This window comes from Mustelus asterias, chromosome 10 (genome assembly GCF_964213995.1).
Source record: "Mustelus asterias chromosome 10, sMusAst1.hap1.1, whole genome shotgun sequence".
Classification (NCBI taxonomy): Eukaryota; Metazoa; Chordata; class Chondrichthyes; order Carcharhiniformes; family Triakidae; genus Mustelus; species Mustelus asterias.
Genome location: NC_135810.1, coordinates 83,063,044 through 83,080,842, shown reverse-complemented (window position 1 = coordinate 83,080,842; position 17,799 = coordinate 83,063,044). Strand labels below are relative to the sequence as shown.

General features: G+C 40.1%; 1 protein-coding gene across 2 annotated transcripts in view; it reads right to left on the bottom strand.

The window, feature by feature from the left end:
- acat1 (acetyl-CoA acetyltransferase 1) overlaps positions 1-17,799 on the bottom strand; it is a 33,600-nt gene that overhangs the window by 3,436 nt on the left and 12,365 nt on the right. For both annotated transcript variants that reach the window (XM_078222054.1, XM_078222056.1), the window contains exons 6-10: positions 17,044-17,187; positions 10,798-10,948; positions 6,922-7,017; positions 4,721-4,834; positions 1,946-2,010 (exon numbers count right to left, since the gene is read on the bottom strand). In XM_078222054.1, coding sequence (XP_078078180.1) covers positions 1,946-2,010; positions 4,721-4,834; positions 6,922-7,017; positions 10,798-10,948; positions 17,044-17,187 — 570 coding nt within the window. The remainder of the gene's footprint in view (positions 1-1,945; positions 2,011-4,720; positions 4,835-6,921; positions 7,018-10,797; positions 10,949-17,043; positions 17,188-17,799) is intronic.

Below are 17,799 nucleotides of genomic sequence, written 5' to 3'. Positions count from 1 at the left end.
TATTTAATAATTTAATAAAATTATTTTAATATCAAATTTCTCTGGTCTTTCCATTGAAAATTGCATCTCAATGTGCATACATCATTAGGAAACCTACATACTGCATGGTCCACAATGAAGTTAAAGTGTCGTGTCCGATTCAGTGCACGGACAGCTCAAGATACCACCAATGTTGTTTTTTCTTTAAATTTTCCATACCAGCCATCCTGTGGGCTTTGAGTGGGATTTTAAAAACTTGCATTTATAGAGTATTTTTCATCATCACAGCATGTCCCAAAGTGCTTTACAGCCAACAAAGTACTTTTGAAGCATGGTCACTGTTGCAATGTAGGAGACATAATAACTAAATAGCATACACAAAACTCCCACAATGGAAATGTGATAATGAACAGGTAATCGGTTTTGTTATGTTGATCGAGAGATGAATGTTGGTCAGGACACCATTTTAAAAGAATACCATAGGATCCTTTTTACACCCACGAGAGGGCAGACAAGGCCTCTGTTTAATGTTTCAGCCGAAAGACAGCACACACACAGTGCTGCACTGAAGTATCAGCTTTGATTTTTGTACTCAATTTACAACATGCGACTTGAACCTACAACCTTCTGACTCAGATGAGTGTGCCACCAACTGAGCTATGGCTGACAAGCAATTAAATTGCTGCATTAAGGACCATGCTTAGAATTAGACTGAGCCTTCCAAGATTCATTTTACCCAAGATGAAAGCAAAATACTGCGGATGCTGGAATCTGAAACAAAAACAGCTCTGATGAAGGGTCATTCAGACTCGAAACATTGGATCGATTTACTCCCTACAAATGCTGTCAGATGTGCTGAGATTTTCCAGCATTTTCTGTTTTTGTTTCATTTTACTCTTAATGACTCTGAAAGGCAGTAGTCAGAGACAACTTTCATCCAATCGCTTCAGGCTGGATTTGAACTCTAGGTCCTAAGGTTGTAAGTCAATGCTGCAATGATCAATGCCACCCTATTCCCAGATATAACTTTCCCTCTCACCCTAAAAATGTTGATTTTTTAAAGATGCAGATTGCAGGGTATAGAATCACACAGCGCAGAAGAGGCCCTTCAACCCATCAAGTCCGCACTGACACATTAGAAGTTGACCCACTGTATTAAAATCATGTTTTTTCATAGACTTGGCATACAAGTTAACACCTTTTTCAGTCACTTCATGCTATACCAGCATTAGTATTCGGCCTCAACTTTTCACCCCACAAATTTGAATATGTTTCCTCCATAAAGATTTGAAGGACATGTTCAGATCCCGTATAACCAATGAAATCACGAGGCACCTGTGACAAAATAACACCCACATTGTAGTTGTACCAGGGGATCCAATGTCTGTCGTTCAACTTTTGTGTGTTTACTTCAACAAGCCGTTCAAGGATCATGTTCACACTGCATGGTTTACATAGAAAATCCTTCACAAAGAATGGAAATGGGTGCCCTGCCCCATTTGACGTTTCGTGAGATTTCACCATCAAATTGTGGGACATTATTCGTGCACAAACCACCATCAGATCATTCAAAAATTTATGGAACATCTAATTCAATGGATGGAAATCAAGATGATTTATTGTGGAGAGATGTTTCTGAAACCAAAAGCGCCACATCCAAAGTGAGATCCTTACAATGATGCCATAGCCAAAGCAACTCAATGAATTTGATGAATTCTTTGCTGGATGCCGAAGCCAATGAATTTGATGGATTTTTAAATGTTTTCACTCTGGTTAAAGGCATCTTGTAGATTTAATTTATTCAAAAACCATGCCACATTAATTTTTTTTCACATTTCAAAATGGCATTCAGATCCACACCAGCAGCTCACATTTTATACTTGGCGTATAAATCGATCTCCGTGTTTGGAAACTGCAACAGTCAACTTATAAGCAAACATCTACAGTATATCCATCACATATTTACCTTTGGTATGGCAAAAGCAGGCGCAATTGGAAAGTCAATTGGATCAACTGCTGCATCTCCAAAAGCTGCAGAGAATAAACAAGTTTTACTACACAAAGAAAAATCAATGCACAAAAAACAGATCCAGTTAAAAGAACAAAGACACTTCAATGAAACAACTTGATTTTTAATAATATTAAGATTGTTCAATCTTAGTCATCTTCCTTCTCCCATTAAGAGTTACAGTTGATAACGTTTCTTAGTTGGAAGCTTCTGGGGAAGAGTCGTCACTTCTGAAGCAAACTAGGTACAAATTACACTCAATTATGCCAGTTTTCAGATGCATTGTGCTCAACTCGCCATTCCAATCCATTTGGACATCGGCAAATACAACATCTCCCGGGAACCAGTGGAATTGGGCAGTGTTTAGAATGTAACTTTTTACTTTAAAACAATTTCAATAAGGTCAAGAGTGGTAACCTGCTGCTTTTTTTAAAAAAAAACATTTTCAGCTGTGTTTTATCAACAAAACAAAAAATGTTTTATTCAGTGCTCCGAGTAATCTGATTTTCAATGACAAAAGGTATTAAATCTGTACAGAGCCTTTTGCTGTTTTTTGATTTACATTAGTGAATTAAATCAAAAAATAATTTTAAAGCATTTTAAAAAAGCTGCTGTTTAGCATCCTTGCGCCAAAAATAAAAGCTCCATTTTAACAGCCTCAACTGAAGGCCAAACAAATAAGCTCATTTAGTAGAAGGAACCACGTCAATTTGTGCATGAGACCAAATTCTAGCACGTTATTTTTTGTTTAAATGAACAAAAGATCAAAGAAGCTTGATTTGATTTTGAATTTCCTCAATCTTTTGCACTAGTTTGGCTGACCTTGAGTAAATTAAGCTGAAGAGCAAAATGCAACCAGGTCAAAATGTCAGGCACCAATCTTTCCAGAAGCCTCAATCAAAATAGCACCATCTCCTTCTCCATTCCTGAAAATTCTTAAAGATGCAAGTATATAGCTACTCACCTTGACATAGCTTCTGGATGCCAGTTTACAATAAGAAATGGAAACAGAATCACAGAGCAGAGGCCTTTCAGCCCACTGAATCTGCACTGACGCGTGAGAAACATCTGACCTACCTATCTAATCCCATTTACCAGCATTTGGCCCAAAGCCTTGAATGTTATGATGTGCCAGGTGCTCATCCAGGTGTTTTTAAAATAAATAGTGGCAAGCTGCCATTCTTAACCATCACATCTGTGAAAGACAGCAAGTGGAATCCGGTCACTTTCCAAAACAGAATTACAGAATGGTTACAGGACAGGAGGTGGCCATTTTTCCCCACTGTGTTTGTGCTGGCCCTCTGAAGGAGCAATTTGCCTATTGTCATTCCATGCCGCTCCTCCAATAGTCCTGCACATTTTCCCTTTGCAGATCCAATTCCCTCAAATGCCTCAAGTGAACCTGCCATCAGCACTCTCAGGCAGTACATTCCTGATCATAACCATTCCCTGTATAAAAAGGTTAATCCTCATATCGCCATTGTTTTTTTTTGCCAACTGCCTTACATCTGTGTTCTCTTGATCTCGATCCATCCACCAATGGGAAGAGCTTTTACCTATCTGCTCTGTCCAGATTCCTCATGATTTTGAACACCTATGTCAAATCTCTCAATATTTCTTCTCCATAGAAACCAATCCCAACTTCTCAGAATCATAGAATCTGCCATAGGATGGCAGAAAGAGGACATCCAGCCCATCGGAGCATCCCACCCAGGCCCTCTTCTCTGCTCCATCATGTAACTCCACACATTTCACAATGGCCAATCCATCTAACCTGCACATCTTTGGACTTCTCCAATCTTCCCATGTAAGTTTCTTATCACTGGAAACATTCTGTTTAATCTTTCCTGCAATACCTCAAATGCCACATCTTTTCTAAAGTGTGGTGCCTAGAACTAGATGCAGTACTCCAATTAAAGTCCATTTAACGCTCCATACAAGTTTAACATAACTGCCTCACTATTGTAATTTATGTCCCAATTAATAAAGCCTAGCATGCTGTTACTAACCACTCTTTCAAACTGTCCTGCCACCTTCAATTATTTATGCACATACACACCAAGGTCCCTCTGATCCTGCATCTCCTTTTGAACTGCACCCTTTATCTTATATTGTCTCTCCACCTTCTTCCTAGTTTATTTATTAGTGTTACAAGTAGGCTTACATTAACACTGCAATGAAGTTACTGTGAAAATCCCCTAGTCGTCACACTCCAGCGCCTGCTTGGGTACACTGAGGGAGAATTTAGCATGGCCAATGCACCTAACAAGCACGTCTTTCCGATTGTGGGAGGAAACCAGAGCACCCAGAGGAAACCCATGCAGACACGGGGAGAACATGCAGGCTCTGCACTGTGACCCAAGACAGGAATCGAACCTTGGTCCCTGGCGCTGTGAGGCAGCTGTGCTACCAATTGTGCCACCATGCCGTCCTAACAAAATGAATCACTTCACACTTCTGTTCTACAGCACCACACCAAAATGGATCTTTAAACCTTATTTATTTCTGAATAATTCAAGTGAATGTCTATTTTTAAAAAAAATCTCTATTTTTCATTAAATGATGTAAATATTTTGTGTGAAGAGCTACACTGTCACAAACAGGGACATTTATACTTCAAATTAAATACGGCTGCCACACCCTCCCATGATTGGTGCACTTTTCTGCAGCATTCACAGTACAAACAATATTTGTAGTTCAAAATATTATATTTAATCAGTACTTGTTGCATACCTACAATCCTTGCCATTGGTGTAACATTTAGTCTTTTAGCAGCCTCTGCTGTCATCAGTACTACAGCAGCAGCTCCATCATTTAAGGTACTTGCATTGGCAGCTGTAATCGTACCTGAAAAACAAATTCAACCAATACGTAGTTTAAATGGTGTGGGTGTTGGAAGGTTAGGCCAGGCCAGTTTGCAGCTTGAAAAAAAACCCACAAGTTTGGATATTTTATTATTCAAACATCTTTGAAATAACACTTTAAACATATGAAAACCTCCTGTGCATTAGGTTGAAGACATGATGTGGAGATGCCGGCGTTGGACTGGGGTAAGCACAGTAAGAAGTCTCAACGCCAGGTTAAAATCCAACAGGTTTATTAGGTAGTACAAGCCACAAGCTTTCGGAGCACTGCCCCTTCATCAGGTCAGTGGGAGTTGTGTTCACAAACAGGGCATATAAAGACACAAACTCAATTTACAAGATAATGGTTGGAATGCGAGTCTTTACAGGTAGTCAAGTCTTAAAGGCACAGACAATGTGAGTGGAGAGAGGGTTAAGCACAGGTTAAAGAGATGTGTATTGTCTTCAGCCAGGGGAGTTAGTGAGATTTTGCAAGCCCAGGTAAGTCGTGGGGGTTACAGATAGTGTGACATGAACCCAAGATCCTGGTTGAGGCCGTCCTCATGTGTGCAGAACTTGGCTATCAGTTTTTGCTCAGCAATTCTGCGTTGTCGTGTGTCATGAAGGCCACCTTGGAGAACGCTTACCCGAAGATCAGAGGCTGAACGTCCGTGAAGATTGAACACAAAGGTTTTCAATACATCAAGCACTAATAAAATTGGTAAACTTCTTTATTAGGATCCCCAAAATATTAACCATCCTTTGCCTGAGAAACACATGTCGAGTCCATTTTCGCCATTTCATCATATGGTCTCACCAATGCCTTGTATAACTGAAGCAAAACATGCTGTTCAATTCCTCTCATAATAAAGGATAGCATTCCATTAGCCTTCTTCATTATGTGCCATATCTGCGTACTATTTTTATGACACTTGGTGCTAGAACACCTAGATCACTCTACATCTCAGAATTCTGCAGTCTTTCTCCATTTAAGTAATACTGTTTTTTTCATTCTTCCTGCCAAAATGAACAATATCATATTTTCCCACATTATACTACAACTGCCAGTTTTTTTTGCCTACTAATTCAACTTATTGATATCTGTCTGGAAATTCCTCATGTCTTCTTTCCGACATACTTTCCTATCTTTGTACCATCTGCAAAGTTAGCTACTAGGTCTTTCCTCCCCTCACCCAAGTCATTGAAATAAATTGGAAAAGGTTGAGGCCCGAGTACAGACGCCTACATGACTCCACTCACCACATCCTGCCAAAGATCCATTTATGCATACTGTTTACTGCCAGCCAAACAATCTATCTAGGTTAACAGGTTATCTCCTACACCACAAGTTTCTATTTTCCACAATAACCTTTGATGTGCCATATTATCACCTTTTAAGTGTTGTGATAGCCAATTTGTGCACAGCAAGGTTCCATAAACAGCAACAAAATAACCACCATATAATGTTTCTTTAAAGTGATGTTGACTGATACAAGTTGATGTAGTGGAAAATCACTTTTCAGACTGGGTGGAAACAATGCAAAGTTGTTAATTCAAGAGCTCCCCTCAAATTGTACAGTCGTTTACAGCTCAGATATATCATTTCTAGCAATATTCCTTTGGACATTTTGATGAAACCTAATTTCACAGTTCAATATTTGAATTTACCCTAAATTTACATCTAATATTTCAAAGAAAAATTATGCATTCATATCGTGTGTTATTGGGTGTCTCAAACCTCTCAAAGCACTTTGAAATACAAAGATTTATGATTTCTGTCAGCAAACATCAGCCATTTTATAAACAAGATTAAACAAACAGTAATGAGATAAATAATATATTAATCTGACGGTAATACTATTTGCAGAAATGTAGACCAGACCACAATATTTTTTTCAGAAACATTTCAACTGCATGAAAATTGAAAATCTTTTTCAAAATATTTTAATTCTGAATAAATCAAAGTTTCATTACAATCTACCAATTTCCACAACTAAAGATATTTTCAAACAGTTGAAGCAATTTAATGTTTAAGAGTGGTTTATTTTTATTCCAGTAAATATCGTCAACTATTAGAGCAGATGCATTTACCATTTTCTCTCTGGAAGACTGGTTTTATTTTTGGAACTTTAGTGAAGTCCACACGTTTGTACTCTTCATCTTCACTGATCACTAGATCCGGTTTACCTAATGTACAAAGGGAAAAAAAAAAAAAATCACAATTTTTTAAATGTGATTTGGGAAATAGAATTTTCAATTTTTGACACAATATCACTACTGGTAATATGCAAAAGGATGGCTGAAGTTTTTTTAACATTATATTCAGAAGTGGACACTGCCATTAGCGTTATATTCCCTGAAATTTAAATTTTAAGGTAATTTAATCAAAGTATTCAAGATGTTAAGGAAAATGGAGGAAATAGGGAGAAAATAGAGAACTGAGGAATGTAGCCTAAATTTTAGAGGCAGGCCATTCAATAGTGAAATGAGAAAAATCAGGAAGTTTGGAGAATGGATCTCTTTTCTACAAACAGCAGTTGAAGCTGGGTCAAATTAAACATTTGAAATCTGAGACTGATAGATTACTGTTAAAACCTGATGCTGTATGACTGAATAGCTAAGAACGGAACCAGGCAAAGCTGTCTCATCCAACTAGACGGCAAAAGAAACACACTTGAGGAAGATAATGTGGTTCAATGTGTCAAATGCTACAGACATGTGGACCAGACCACAATATTTTTCAGAAAAAAGATGGTGTGGGATAGCTTACTACGGTCACTGACACAAGGAATGCCACTTGTGACTTTTGTATGGATTATTTCAGCACCGTGGCTGGGCATTTGGTTCAATCTAGGAATTATGGGAAATGTGGCAATGAATTTGGGACACAGTATTTTAATGACTTTGGGAGGCGAGAGATTTGAGTTGGAGGCAGTAGGTTGTAAGGATAGTGGGCTGAAAGGTGGCTTTTTGAGAGGGATGATGATAGCAAATTTGAAGGGAAGGAAACTGTTTTTAAAAAAATATATATATTATATATATATAACATGGGGGCCAGGAAGGAATACTGTCCAGTCAGCAGGTTGTAAGGATAGTGGGCTGAAAGGTGGCTTTTTGGGAGGGATGACGATAGCAAATTTGAAGGGAAGGAAACTATTTTTAAAAATATATAATATATATAAAACATGGGGGCGAGGAAGGAATACTGTCCAGTCAGCAGTTTGGTGGAAAAGGCAGGGAAGGGTGAGAAAGTAGTGAGTGAGTTTTCCACAATTGGAGTTGGAGGTGAGGGTGAAGGAGACAAAGGAGAGGGGTTTGAGAAAGCTTGTACTGAAGGGAAGCCTGGGGTTATCTCCACATTCCAGGATGAATTTGGAATAGCAACCAGACAAGATCAGAACCCAATAGTACTTAGTCCCAACCAGATCGGCAATGAATACTTAAATTAGTTGTTGATCTTTGACATTAAAACCTGTATCCCTTAAACTTAAGGGAGTGGAAATGAGGGAAATAGAACCATAGAACAATTACAACACAATAAGAGGCCATTCAACCTATTGTGTTTGTGCTGGTTGAAAAAGTGAAAAGAAAAAACTCGTTGCCCAACCTAATCCCACCTTCCAGCAGCCAGTCTGTACCCTTGTAGGTTGCAGAACCTTGGGCGCAGATCCAGGTACCTTTAAAATGAGTTGAAAGGTCTCTGCCTCCACCACCAAACCTGAATTTTCAAACACCCATCACCCTCTGGATGAAGAAGCTTTTCCTCACGTTCCTTCTAATCCTTCAACCAATCGCCTTAAATACGTGTCCCCTCGCAACTGACCTCTCCGCTTGGGGAACGGGGCACCCTTGTCTACCCTAGGATCCTCAATCTTGTACACCTCAAATCAGGTTACCCTCAGTTCAAAGGAAAACAATCCAACCCTATCCAACCATTCCTCATAGCTGCAATTTTCAAGCCCCGACAACATTCTTGTAAATCTCTTCTGTACTTTCTCCAGAGCAATTACGTTCTTCCTGTAATGTGGTAACCAGAACCGTACACAAAATTCCTGCTGCGGCCTATCCAGCATTTTATACACTTCCATCTTTATATCTCTGGTTTTGTATTCTATACCTCATCCATTAAAAGGAAGCATTCCATATGTTTTCTTTACCACTTTATCCACATATCCTGCCACCTTTAACGACCTGTGGACATGCAGTCCAAGGTGTCACTTCTTCCCTTACCAATATCCTGCCATTTAATGTGTATTCCCTAGCTTTGTTTGCCCTCACCAAGGGAATTTACTTGCACTCCTGCGGATTAAATTCCATTTACCACTTCTCCGGCCACTCAATCAAACCATTGATATCATTCTGGAGACAACAAGCTATTCTTTTCACCATCAACCAGATGGCCAAATCTTGTCTCATCTGCAAATTTCCCAATCATGTCATCCACATTTAAGTCCAAATCATTAACATATAAAACAGCAACACCAAGCCCTGTGGAACACCATTGGAAATCATTTTCCATTCACTAAAACATCAACCTTTGTTTCCTGTTGCTGAGACAATTTTGGATCCAACTCACCACATTTCCCTGTATCCCATGGACTTTTACTTTTCTGATCAGTCTGCCATGCGAGACCTTGTTAGATAGCTTACTAAATCCATGTAGTGGAGATGCCGGCATTGGACTGGGGTGGGCACAGTAAGAAGTCTCAACACCAGGTTTAAGTCCAACAGGTTTATTTGGTAGCATGAGCTTTCGGAGCATTGCTCCTTCTTCAGGTGAGTGAAGAGTTCAATTCACAAACAGGGCATACGTAGACACAGACTCAATTTACAAGATAATGGTTGGAATGCGAGTCTTTACAGGTAATCAAGTCTTTACAGGTACAGACAATGCGAGTGGAGAGAGGGTTAAGCACAAGTTAAAGAGATGTGAATTGTCTCAAGCTAGGACAGTTAGTGAGATTTTGCAAACCCAGGCAAGTCGTGGAGGTTACAGATAGTGTGACATGAACCCAAGATCCCGGTTGAGGCCGCCCTCATGTGTGCGGAACTTAGCTATCAGTTTTTACTCGGCGATTCTGCGTCGTGTGTCGTGAAGGCCATCTTGAAGAACGCTTACCCGAAGATCAGAGGCTGAATACCCTTGAATCGCCAAGCAAAAACTGCTAACCACTGTGCCACCGTGCTGCCCATATAAGTAATATAAGTAAATGGCATTGGAGAGGAAAAGGGAGATGTGGTTGGGGAGATTTACAAGAAATGATCACAAATAACTTCATTTGTGAATGACACAATGAGAACAGCAAGTTCATACGAGATGGCGAAGTCAAGGGGGTGGTTGTGAATATGGAGGGAAAGCTTTAGGGAGGGTAGGAGGGCAGTGAATTCAGAGGACAGAAAGCACGATGAGCTGGGACAGAGGTTGAAATCACTCGGTGCAGAGGCTAAGGGAGGAAGGCAGTGAAGATACCTTGGTGAGAAACTTGGAGTGGGCAGTATGGCATGAAGATTTTGAAGGAAAGGCAAGAGGGGTTGAAGAAGGCAAGATGCTCAAAGAAGCAGAAGGTGTCAGAGGAGTAGGGGGATACACCAAGATGTGATTTGTTTTGTTGAGGTATCCCAGTAAAAAGTGCTGTATGCATTTTGTTGAGGTAGGAAGGTGTGCTGAGTGGAAAGGAGAAAGAGGAGAAATGTGCAGTTGGAGTTGCTGCTCAGAGGGAGACAGGGCTAAGTTCCTCATTGGGCCCTTTGAAGGATGCCTAGGGAGATACAGAAGAAAGCTGTCGCCTTAGCTAAGAGGGAGTTAAACCTGGTACAGCTCTGAGAGAGTAAGACTTTTGAGGAATGCTGAAGTGTTGGAATAGGAACTTGGGACACATGAGAAGTGAGAGAAGGCATTGTGACAGGTGGAGTAGAGAAAACAATACAAAATTTGAATTTAAAAACAGAAAGACATTGCACAAATACCTCTTTGTGGAATGCTGACAGAAACCACTTCTTTTGCCATCAGCTTTGAATCCCAAGATGCTTTGCTCCTAGTATATGAACTAATTGCGTAGGTGTCTTGCTCTTCACGTGAAATATTAAACTTCGTAGCAGTATTCTCAGCACAGTTGCCCTGTAACAAATTTAATTTTCATGGAAAATGATCCCCATGGGCTCAATGCATATAGTTACTAATCATAGAATTACACAATTTTTAGCAACAGATCATTTTTTCCCACTGGTCTATATCAATGTTCAGGCTTCAAATGAGCCTCTTCCCACCCTTCTTCATCTAATGTAATCTGCATATCCTTCGATGTCTTTCTCTTCAAACTTATCTAGCTTCATCTGAAAACAATCACAGAATGATGCAGCACAGGAGGCTGCCATTTGGTCCACTGAGCCTGCTTTTTGAAAGAGCTATCCTTACATTGTCCTGCTCCCCTGTAAATATTTTCCTTTCTATTATTTATCCAATTCCTTTTTGAAAATTTTAGACATTGCATCTTCAATCATAATTCAGTGTAAAAAAAAAAAAATGTTCTAACGCTGTCTCTAGTCATGCCAATTATCTCAAGTCTTTCCACATAACCGAAGTTCTGCATCCCTGTTATCAGTCTACTAAGTTTTCTCTGCATCCTCTCCAAGGCCCTGACATCCCGCACGCACACACGCACACACGCACACACGCACACACGCACACACACATCTGAATGACGAAGCTTTTCCTGAATCCTTTATTGAATTTATTAGTGATTAACTATCATATATTTAATAATCCCTAGTTTAGGAGCTTCCTCACATCTTCTACATGCAAATGATAGTAAACGTTTGTAACTCCCTTCTGCAAACATCAATAGATGCTAAACATCAATTGTTAATTTAAAATCTGAGATTGATAAGGTTTTTATTAACCAAAGAAACATGGGACCAAGCAGACCAGCCTGGCTCTCAATAAATGATTGAAGAGGCTCAATTGGCTAAAATGGCCAACTCCTGTTCCAATATTCTGACATCTGCCCTATCAAACCACTTCATAACTTAAAGACCTCCATTATTATAGAAACATAGAAACCCTACAGTACAGAAAGAGACCATTTGGCCCATCGAGTCTGCACCGACCACAATCCCACCCAGGCCCCACCCCCATATCTCTACATATTTTACCCGCTAATCCCTCTAATCTACGCATCCCAGGACACTAAGGGGCAAATTTAGCATGGCCAATCAACCTAACCCGCACATCTTTGGACTGTGGGAGGAAACCGGAGCACCCGGAGGAAACCCACGCAGACACGAGGAGAATGTGCAAACTCCACACAGACAGTGACCCAAGCCAGGAATCGAACCCAGGTCCCTGGAGCTGTGAAGCAGCAGTGCTAACCACTGTGCTACCGTGCCACCCTAACCACTGTGCTACCGTGCCACCCTATGTCACAACTCAGCTTTTCCTGGAGGAAAAAGCCCAGCTTGTTCAGATTTTTCCATGTTATGACATCTCAGTTCTAGTATCATATTTGTAAATCTTTTTTGCAGCATCTTCAGTGTCTCTATATCTTTTATGTGGAGTTTCCGGTGTTGGACTGGGATAGGCACTCACCTGATGAAGGAGCAGCGCTCCAAAAGCTCGTGCTACCAAATAAGCCTGTTGGGACTTTAACCTGGTGTTGTGAGACTACTTACTGTGTCTATACCTTTTATAGTTTGAAGAATTGCACACAGTACTCCTTTGAATGTTCTATACAAATTTGATACATCTGCCCTTTTCATTTTTACTGGTGATACAGTGGTTAGCACTACTGCCTCACAGTGCAGGGACCCAGGGTTCGATTCCAGCCTTGGGTGGCTGTCTGTGTGGAGTTTGCACGTTCTCCCTCTCTGTGCAGGTTTCTGCTGGGTGCTGCAGTTTCCTCCCACAGTCCAAAGATATGTAGGTTAGGTGGATTAACATGGTAAAATGCACGTGGTTACAGAGAGTCAGTGCAGACTCGTTGGGCTAAATGACCTCCTTCTACACTGTAGGGATTCTATGTTTCCTCTCGAAAATGAATACCAGTATTTTATTTATGTTTTATGGCCCCTGTTAACTTGCGTTGCTATGTTTTGTGATGTGAATCTGTATCCTTATGTATGCCCCTCCATCCCACTTAATCATTTTATAGCCCTGAACAGTTTACAAAATATGGTTTTACATGTTCCCCAGCTATTTATCCCATGCCAATTTCAAAATGCAGTTGACAATAACATTGTGATTATAGATTACATACAAAATATCCTTAGAAATCAATATGGTTTGTAGTTTATATTATTTCATACCAAACATTATAACTGCCACAAAAGACTTAATGGTTACTAAATCAAGCATTCACTAAAGCTGTGAGTCTTTGTATAAAGCTGCAAAAATTCAGAATCAATTGACCTTAAAAATACTTCCTTTTAAAAAAGATTCCAGACATCACAACCAAAGGAACATGTTTTCTTTTCAATTAAATGTGCACATTTATCTTTCCAACAAAGTCTGCTTTTACCCGAGAGCAATTTTATTATCCTGGCTGAGGAAATTGATAATTGAAAGCTGGATGTTTTTGTCAGAATACTCAGTAGTTTTCCTTTCAAGCTAACCTGCTTAGAAAAGCATTGTAGAATTATTGAAACTTAGAAACCCTACAGCACAGAGGCCATTCGGCCCATTGAGTCTGCACCGACCACAATCCCACCCAGGCCCAACCCCCACATCCCTACATATTTACTCACTAATCCCTCTAACCTACACATCCCAGGACACTAAGGGCAATTTTAGCATGGCCAATCAACCTAACCTGCACATCTTTGGAATGTGGGAGGAAACCGGAGCACCCGGAGGAAACCCACGCAGACACGAGGAGAATGTGCAAACCCCACACAGACAATGACCCAAGCCAGGAATCGAACCCAGGTCCCTGGAGCTGCGAAGCAGCAGTGCTAATCACTGTGCTACCGTGCCGCCCCAGTAGAATGAGTAGAATGACCCAGGTTTTGCTGGAGCAGAACATCTCAAGACATGTGCTTTTAAGATTTGCTTGTGCATGTTTATGCTTAAAACACTTCTGGCACAAAGTTGCTGGAAGTATAAGCTGATAATAGCATAGAATGGTAACAGGGCATTCAGGTGCTTCAGGCCTAATGAGACAAAACAGCACATCTCCTTTAATCGTGAGATTAAAGGGCGGAGAAAGAAACAGAATAGATTGAGGAGGGTGAATTAGAATGTGTAAATTCAATGTTAAATCAGGTACAATTGGAGAAATAAAGAGAAAAGAAAGATGGAAAACAAAAAGAAAAAATTTACATTTTTGAAATCTCAATTCATAAAACTATTCACAAATGAAGGATTGAGATTTCACTTTTAACTGTTCATCTTCTGACCCGAAAGCATGATTGGCAATCATTAATGACTTTCACATCATTAAAAGGGTGCTTTAGCTGTTAGTTACAATTTAATTTTGTAGTGGGGTTAATGGATAATTAATGTGCAAATACTTCAGCTTCACGTAAATCTAAGGGAGGTTAAAAGCAAATGTTGTTTTCGTGAAGTTGATAGTGGAGCGACTCAAATCTCAGCTGCACCATTATTTGCTAATAAATTTGCACATTAATAATAGCCTGTGTTATTCACTCATTGCTTTTTTTCAGCAAATTTTGAGCCAATATTCTTTCACAGAATGTAGTTTCTAAAATGTCAATGATCAAGTTGGTGACTATGAGACAGCATTCTCAAGAAATTTATTTGTAAATGCATGCAGAGAAATCCTTTTAAATGGATGGATAACAATAATCTAAGCTGTATGCATGAAGTAGTAAGTCAACTAGAGCCTCACAGAAACTGTACCAAATATTTTAAGAATAAAAATGGCAATTTCCAGCCAACCTGAAACCCATCCATATTCTAGATGTAATGAAAGGAAGAGTCCAGTAGGCAATACATTTATACACAAGTTACCAATGCATACATCAGAGGATGAGTGGCTGGAGACAAAAGGGTCGCAAAATTTTATGACAAGGAATCATTTAATTATAGCGCTTTTTACTGGCTTGTCGTGAAATACAAATACTTTCAGGCCACTTCAAATAGGTGGAATTATTAGCTTTCAAGTGGTTAGAAACATTAGCTTCCCTTTGTTTACCTTGACTGTGAACCAATGCATTTGTATCAAATCACCAAAATGACCTCAGCATTTAAGCATTCAATACAGTTAGTGCCTTTAATACAGGATACTAACAACAGAACATACCTTGATGAATTTTTAAAATTCATTCATGGGATGTGGGCTTTGCTGGCTTAGCCAGCATTTATTGCCCATTCCTAATTGCCCTCAAGACAGTAGTGGTGAGTTGCGCTCTTGAATTGCTGCAGTCCATATTATATAGGTACACCAACAGTGCTGTTGGGAGAAGGTTCCAGGATTTTGACCCAGCGAAGGAATGGAGTGAAGGAATGGAGATATATTTCCAAGTCAGGATGGTGAGTGGCTTGGAGGGGAACTTCCAGGTGATGGCGTTCCCATCTATCTGCTGCCCTTGTCCTCCTAAATGATAGTGGTCATAGATTTGGCAGATGTTGTAGAAAGAGCATTGGTGAGTTCCTTTGGTGCATCTTGTAGGTGGTACACACTGTTGCTACCGTGCATCGGTGGTGAAGGGAGTGAATATTTATGGATGGCATGCCAATCAAGTGGGCTGCTTTTTCCTGGATGGTGCCAAGCTTCTTGAATGTTGTTGGAGCTGCACTTACTCGACTGTACACAGGGTTTGCGGAGTCAGGAAGAAAGCACTTGCTGCAGGATTCGTAGTCTCTGACTTGTAGTCACAGCATTTATCTGGCTAGTCCAGTTCAGTTGCTGGTCAAAGCTAACCCCCAGGCTGTTTATAGTGGGAGATTCAGCAATGGTAATGCCTTTGTATATCATGAGGCGATGGTTAGGTTTACTTTTTTGGAGTTGGTAGTTGCCTGTCACTTGTGTGGTGCGAACGTTACTGGCCACTTGCCAGCCCAAGCCTGGATATTGTCCAGGTCTTGCTGCATTCGGACATGGATTGTTTCAATATCTGAGGAGTTGTGAATGGCGCTGAACATACATCAGTGAACATCTTTACTTCTGACTTCATGATGGAAGGTAGATTGTTGATGAAGCTGCTGAAGGAGGTTAGGCCCAGGACACTACCCTGAAGAACCTCCTCCTCCTCTCTCCCCACCCCTATACATGCAAAACAAAGGACTATGGCAATACTATGCAAACTATTATGCAATGTGACCCCATTTTAATTCATCACCACCTTCTGAAGGGCTTTTAGGATGGGTAACAAAGGCATGCCTCGTCAATGATGCCCACATTCCATGGGAAAATAATCTACATAAAAAAGCTCTTGAAAATGAAGGTGACCCCAGACACCAACACAATTAAAACAGCAATAAAGTAGCATAGTAACATTTAGCATGTTACTATTAAAGTTCATGTAATATATGTCAACATATAATAATATACAACAAACACAAAATTCTTAAACTATTTTGTAAAATTAATTTATATACCCATGTAGCTTTCAGACAAACACTCATTCACTAACGATAGGGGACTCAATGGAGCAATCTCTCCTACTCACCACACACATTGTAATCAGCTCCCCCCACCACACCCACCCACCCACACTCTCTCTCTCATGGCCTCCCTCCCATCCCCATTCAAACTCCCATTCACTTACTTGTGTTCTCCCAACATTACTCAGCCTCTCCAGTCACTCATGCCCTGTCCCCCCCACTCACGTACTCATGCCCTCCCATCTTCACTCAGCCTTTGCATTCACTCATGCCCTCTATTCACATAGACTCCACTCACTTATTACCTCCCTCCACACTCAGTCACTCAAGCCCTCCCTGCCCGAATAGCATCTGCCACTCAGTCATCCCCTTCTCCATCCTCTCTGGATTTCTCCACGTTGTTCAATATGGGAGAACTGAAGAGAAGCAGCTGTCAGGGCCAAACCCCACTCTCAGCCTTCCCCTACCTCAACTCCATTCTCGATATTACCCCGCCAGCCTTGCTCTTTGATCACATCAAATCCCAGCACTACAGGAAGTTGAAATTATACTTTTATATCAAAAAATATTCAATATCTGGCTCCATTGCCAATACATAAATACTCTCAATGAATTGCAAAGGAACAAGTTTATCGGAAAAGTTAAATACTTGCCATATGAATTTTGTTGTAGACATCCGTTAACCCATCCTTTACAATCAGGTCCTCCAATTTTACACCACCATAAACTGGTGTTTCTCTGCCCATCACATATGGTACATTGGACATGCTCTCCATCCCACCAGCAACCATTACCTCCTGAGATGTAGGGAAAAAATAATTAATATTCAACTAATATTAAAAAATATCTAATAGTCACATTCAAGAAAGTACAAAACATGACAACAGTGGATTCACAAAAAGGAAAGCAGGACTACACCTTACTTTAAATTTACACTGTTTTTGATATTTTTCCCACTGAGCTCTCAGCTATGTTGCTGCTTTACATTATCATGTTACATAGAGTTATATGGGATATATAGCACAGAAATAGGCCATAGCCCGACCAGTCCATATCAGCATTTTGTTACATTTGAGCTTCTACCAATCTTTCTTCATTCAAATGCATCATAATAACCTTCCCCTCATACGTTCTCTAGTTTCCCTTAAATGCATCAAGGCGAGGCACTTCAACCACTCTGTGGCAGTGAGTTCCACATTCGTATTACTCTTTGGATAAAGAAGTTTCTTTTCGATGTTTTGGTGACTGAATCTAGATTGTAAATTGTGAACAGCAGCGGTGATGGCTTCTGGTTAAGCTCTTATCCACAAGTGGAAACATCTTCTCTGTATCCACCTTATCAAAACTTTCATGCTTTGCAAGACATCTTTTATGTCACCACTCAGCCTTCTGTTTTTTTGAAAAGAGAT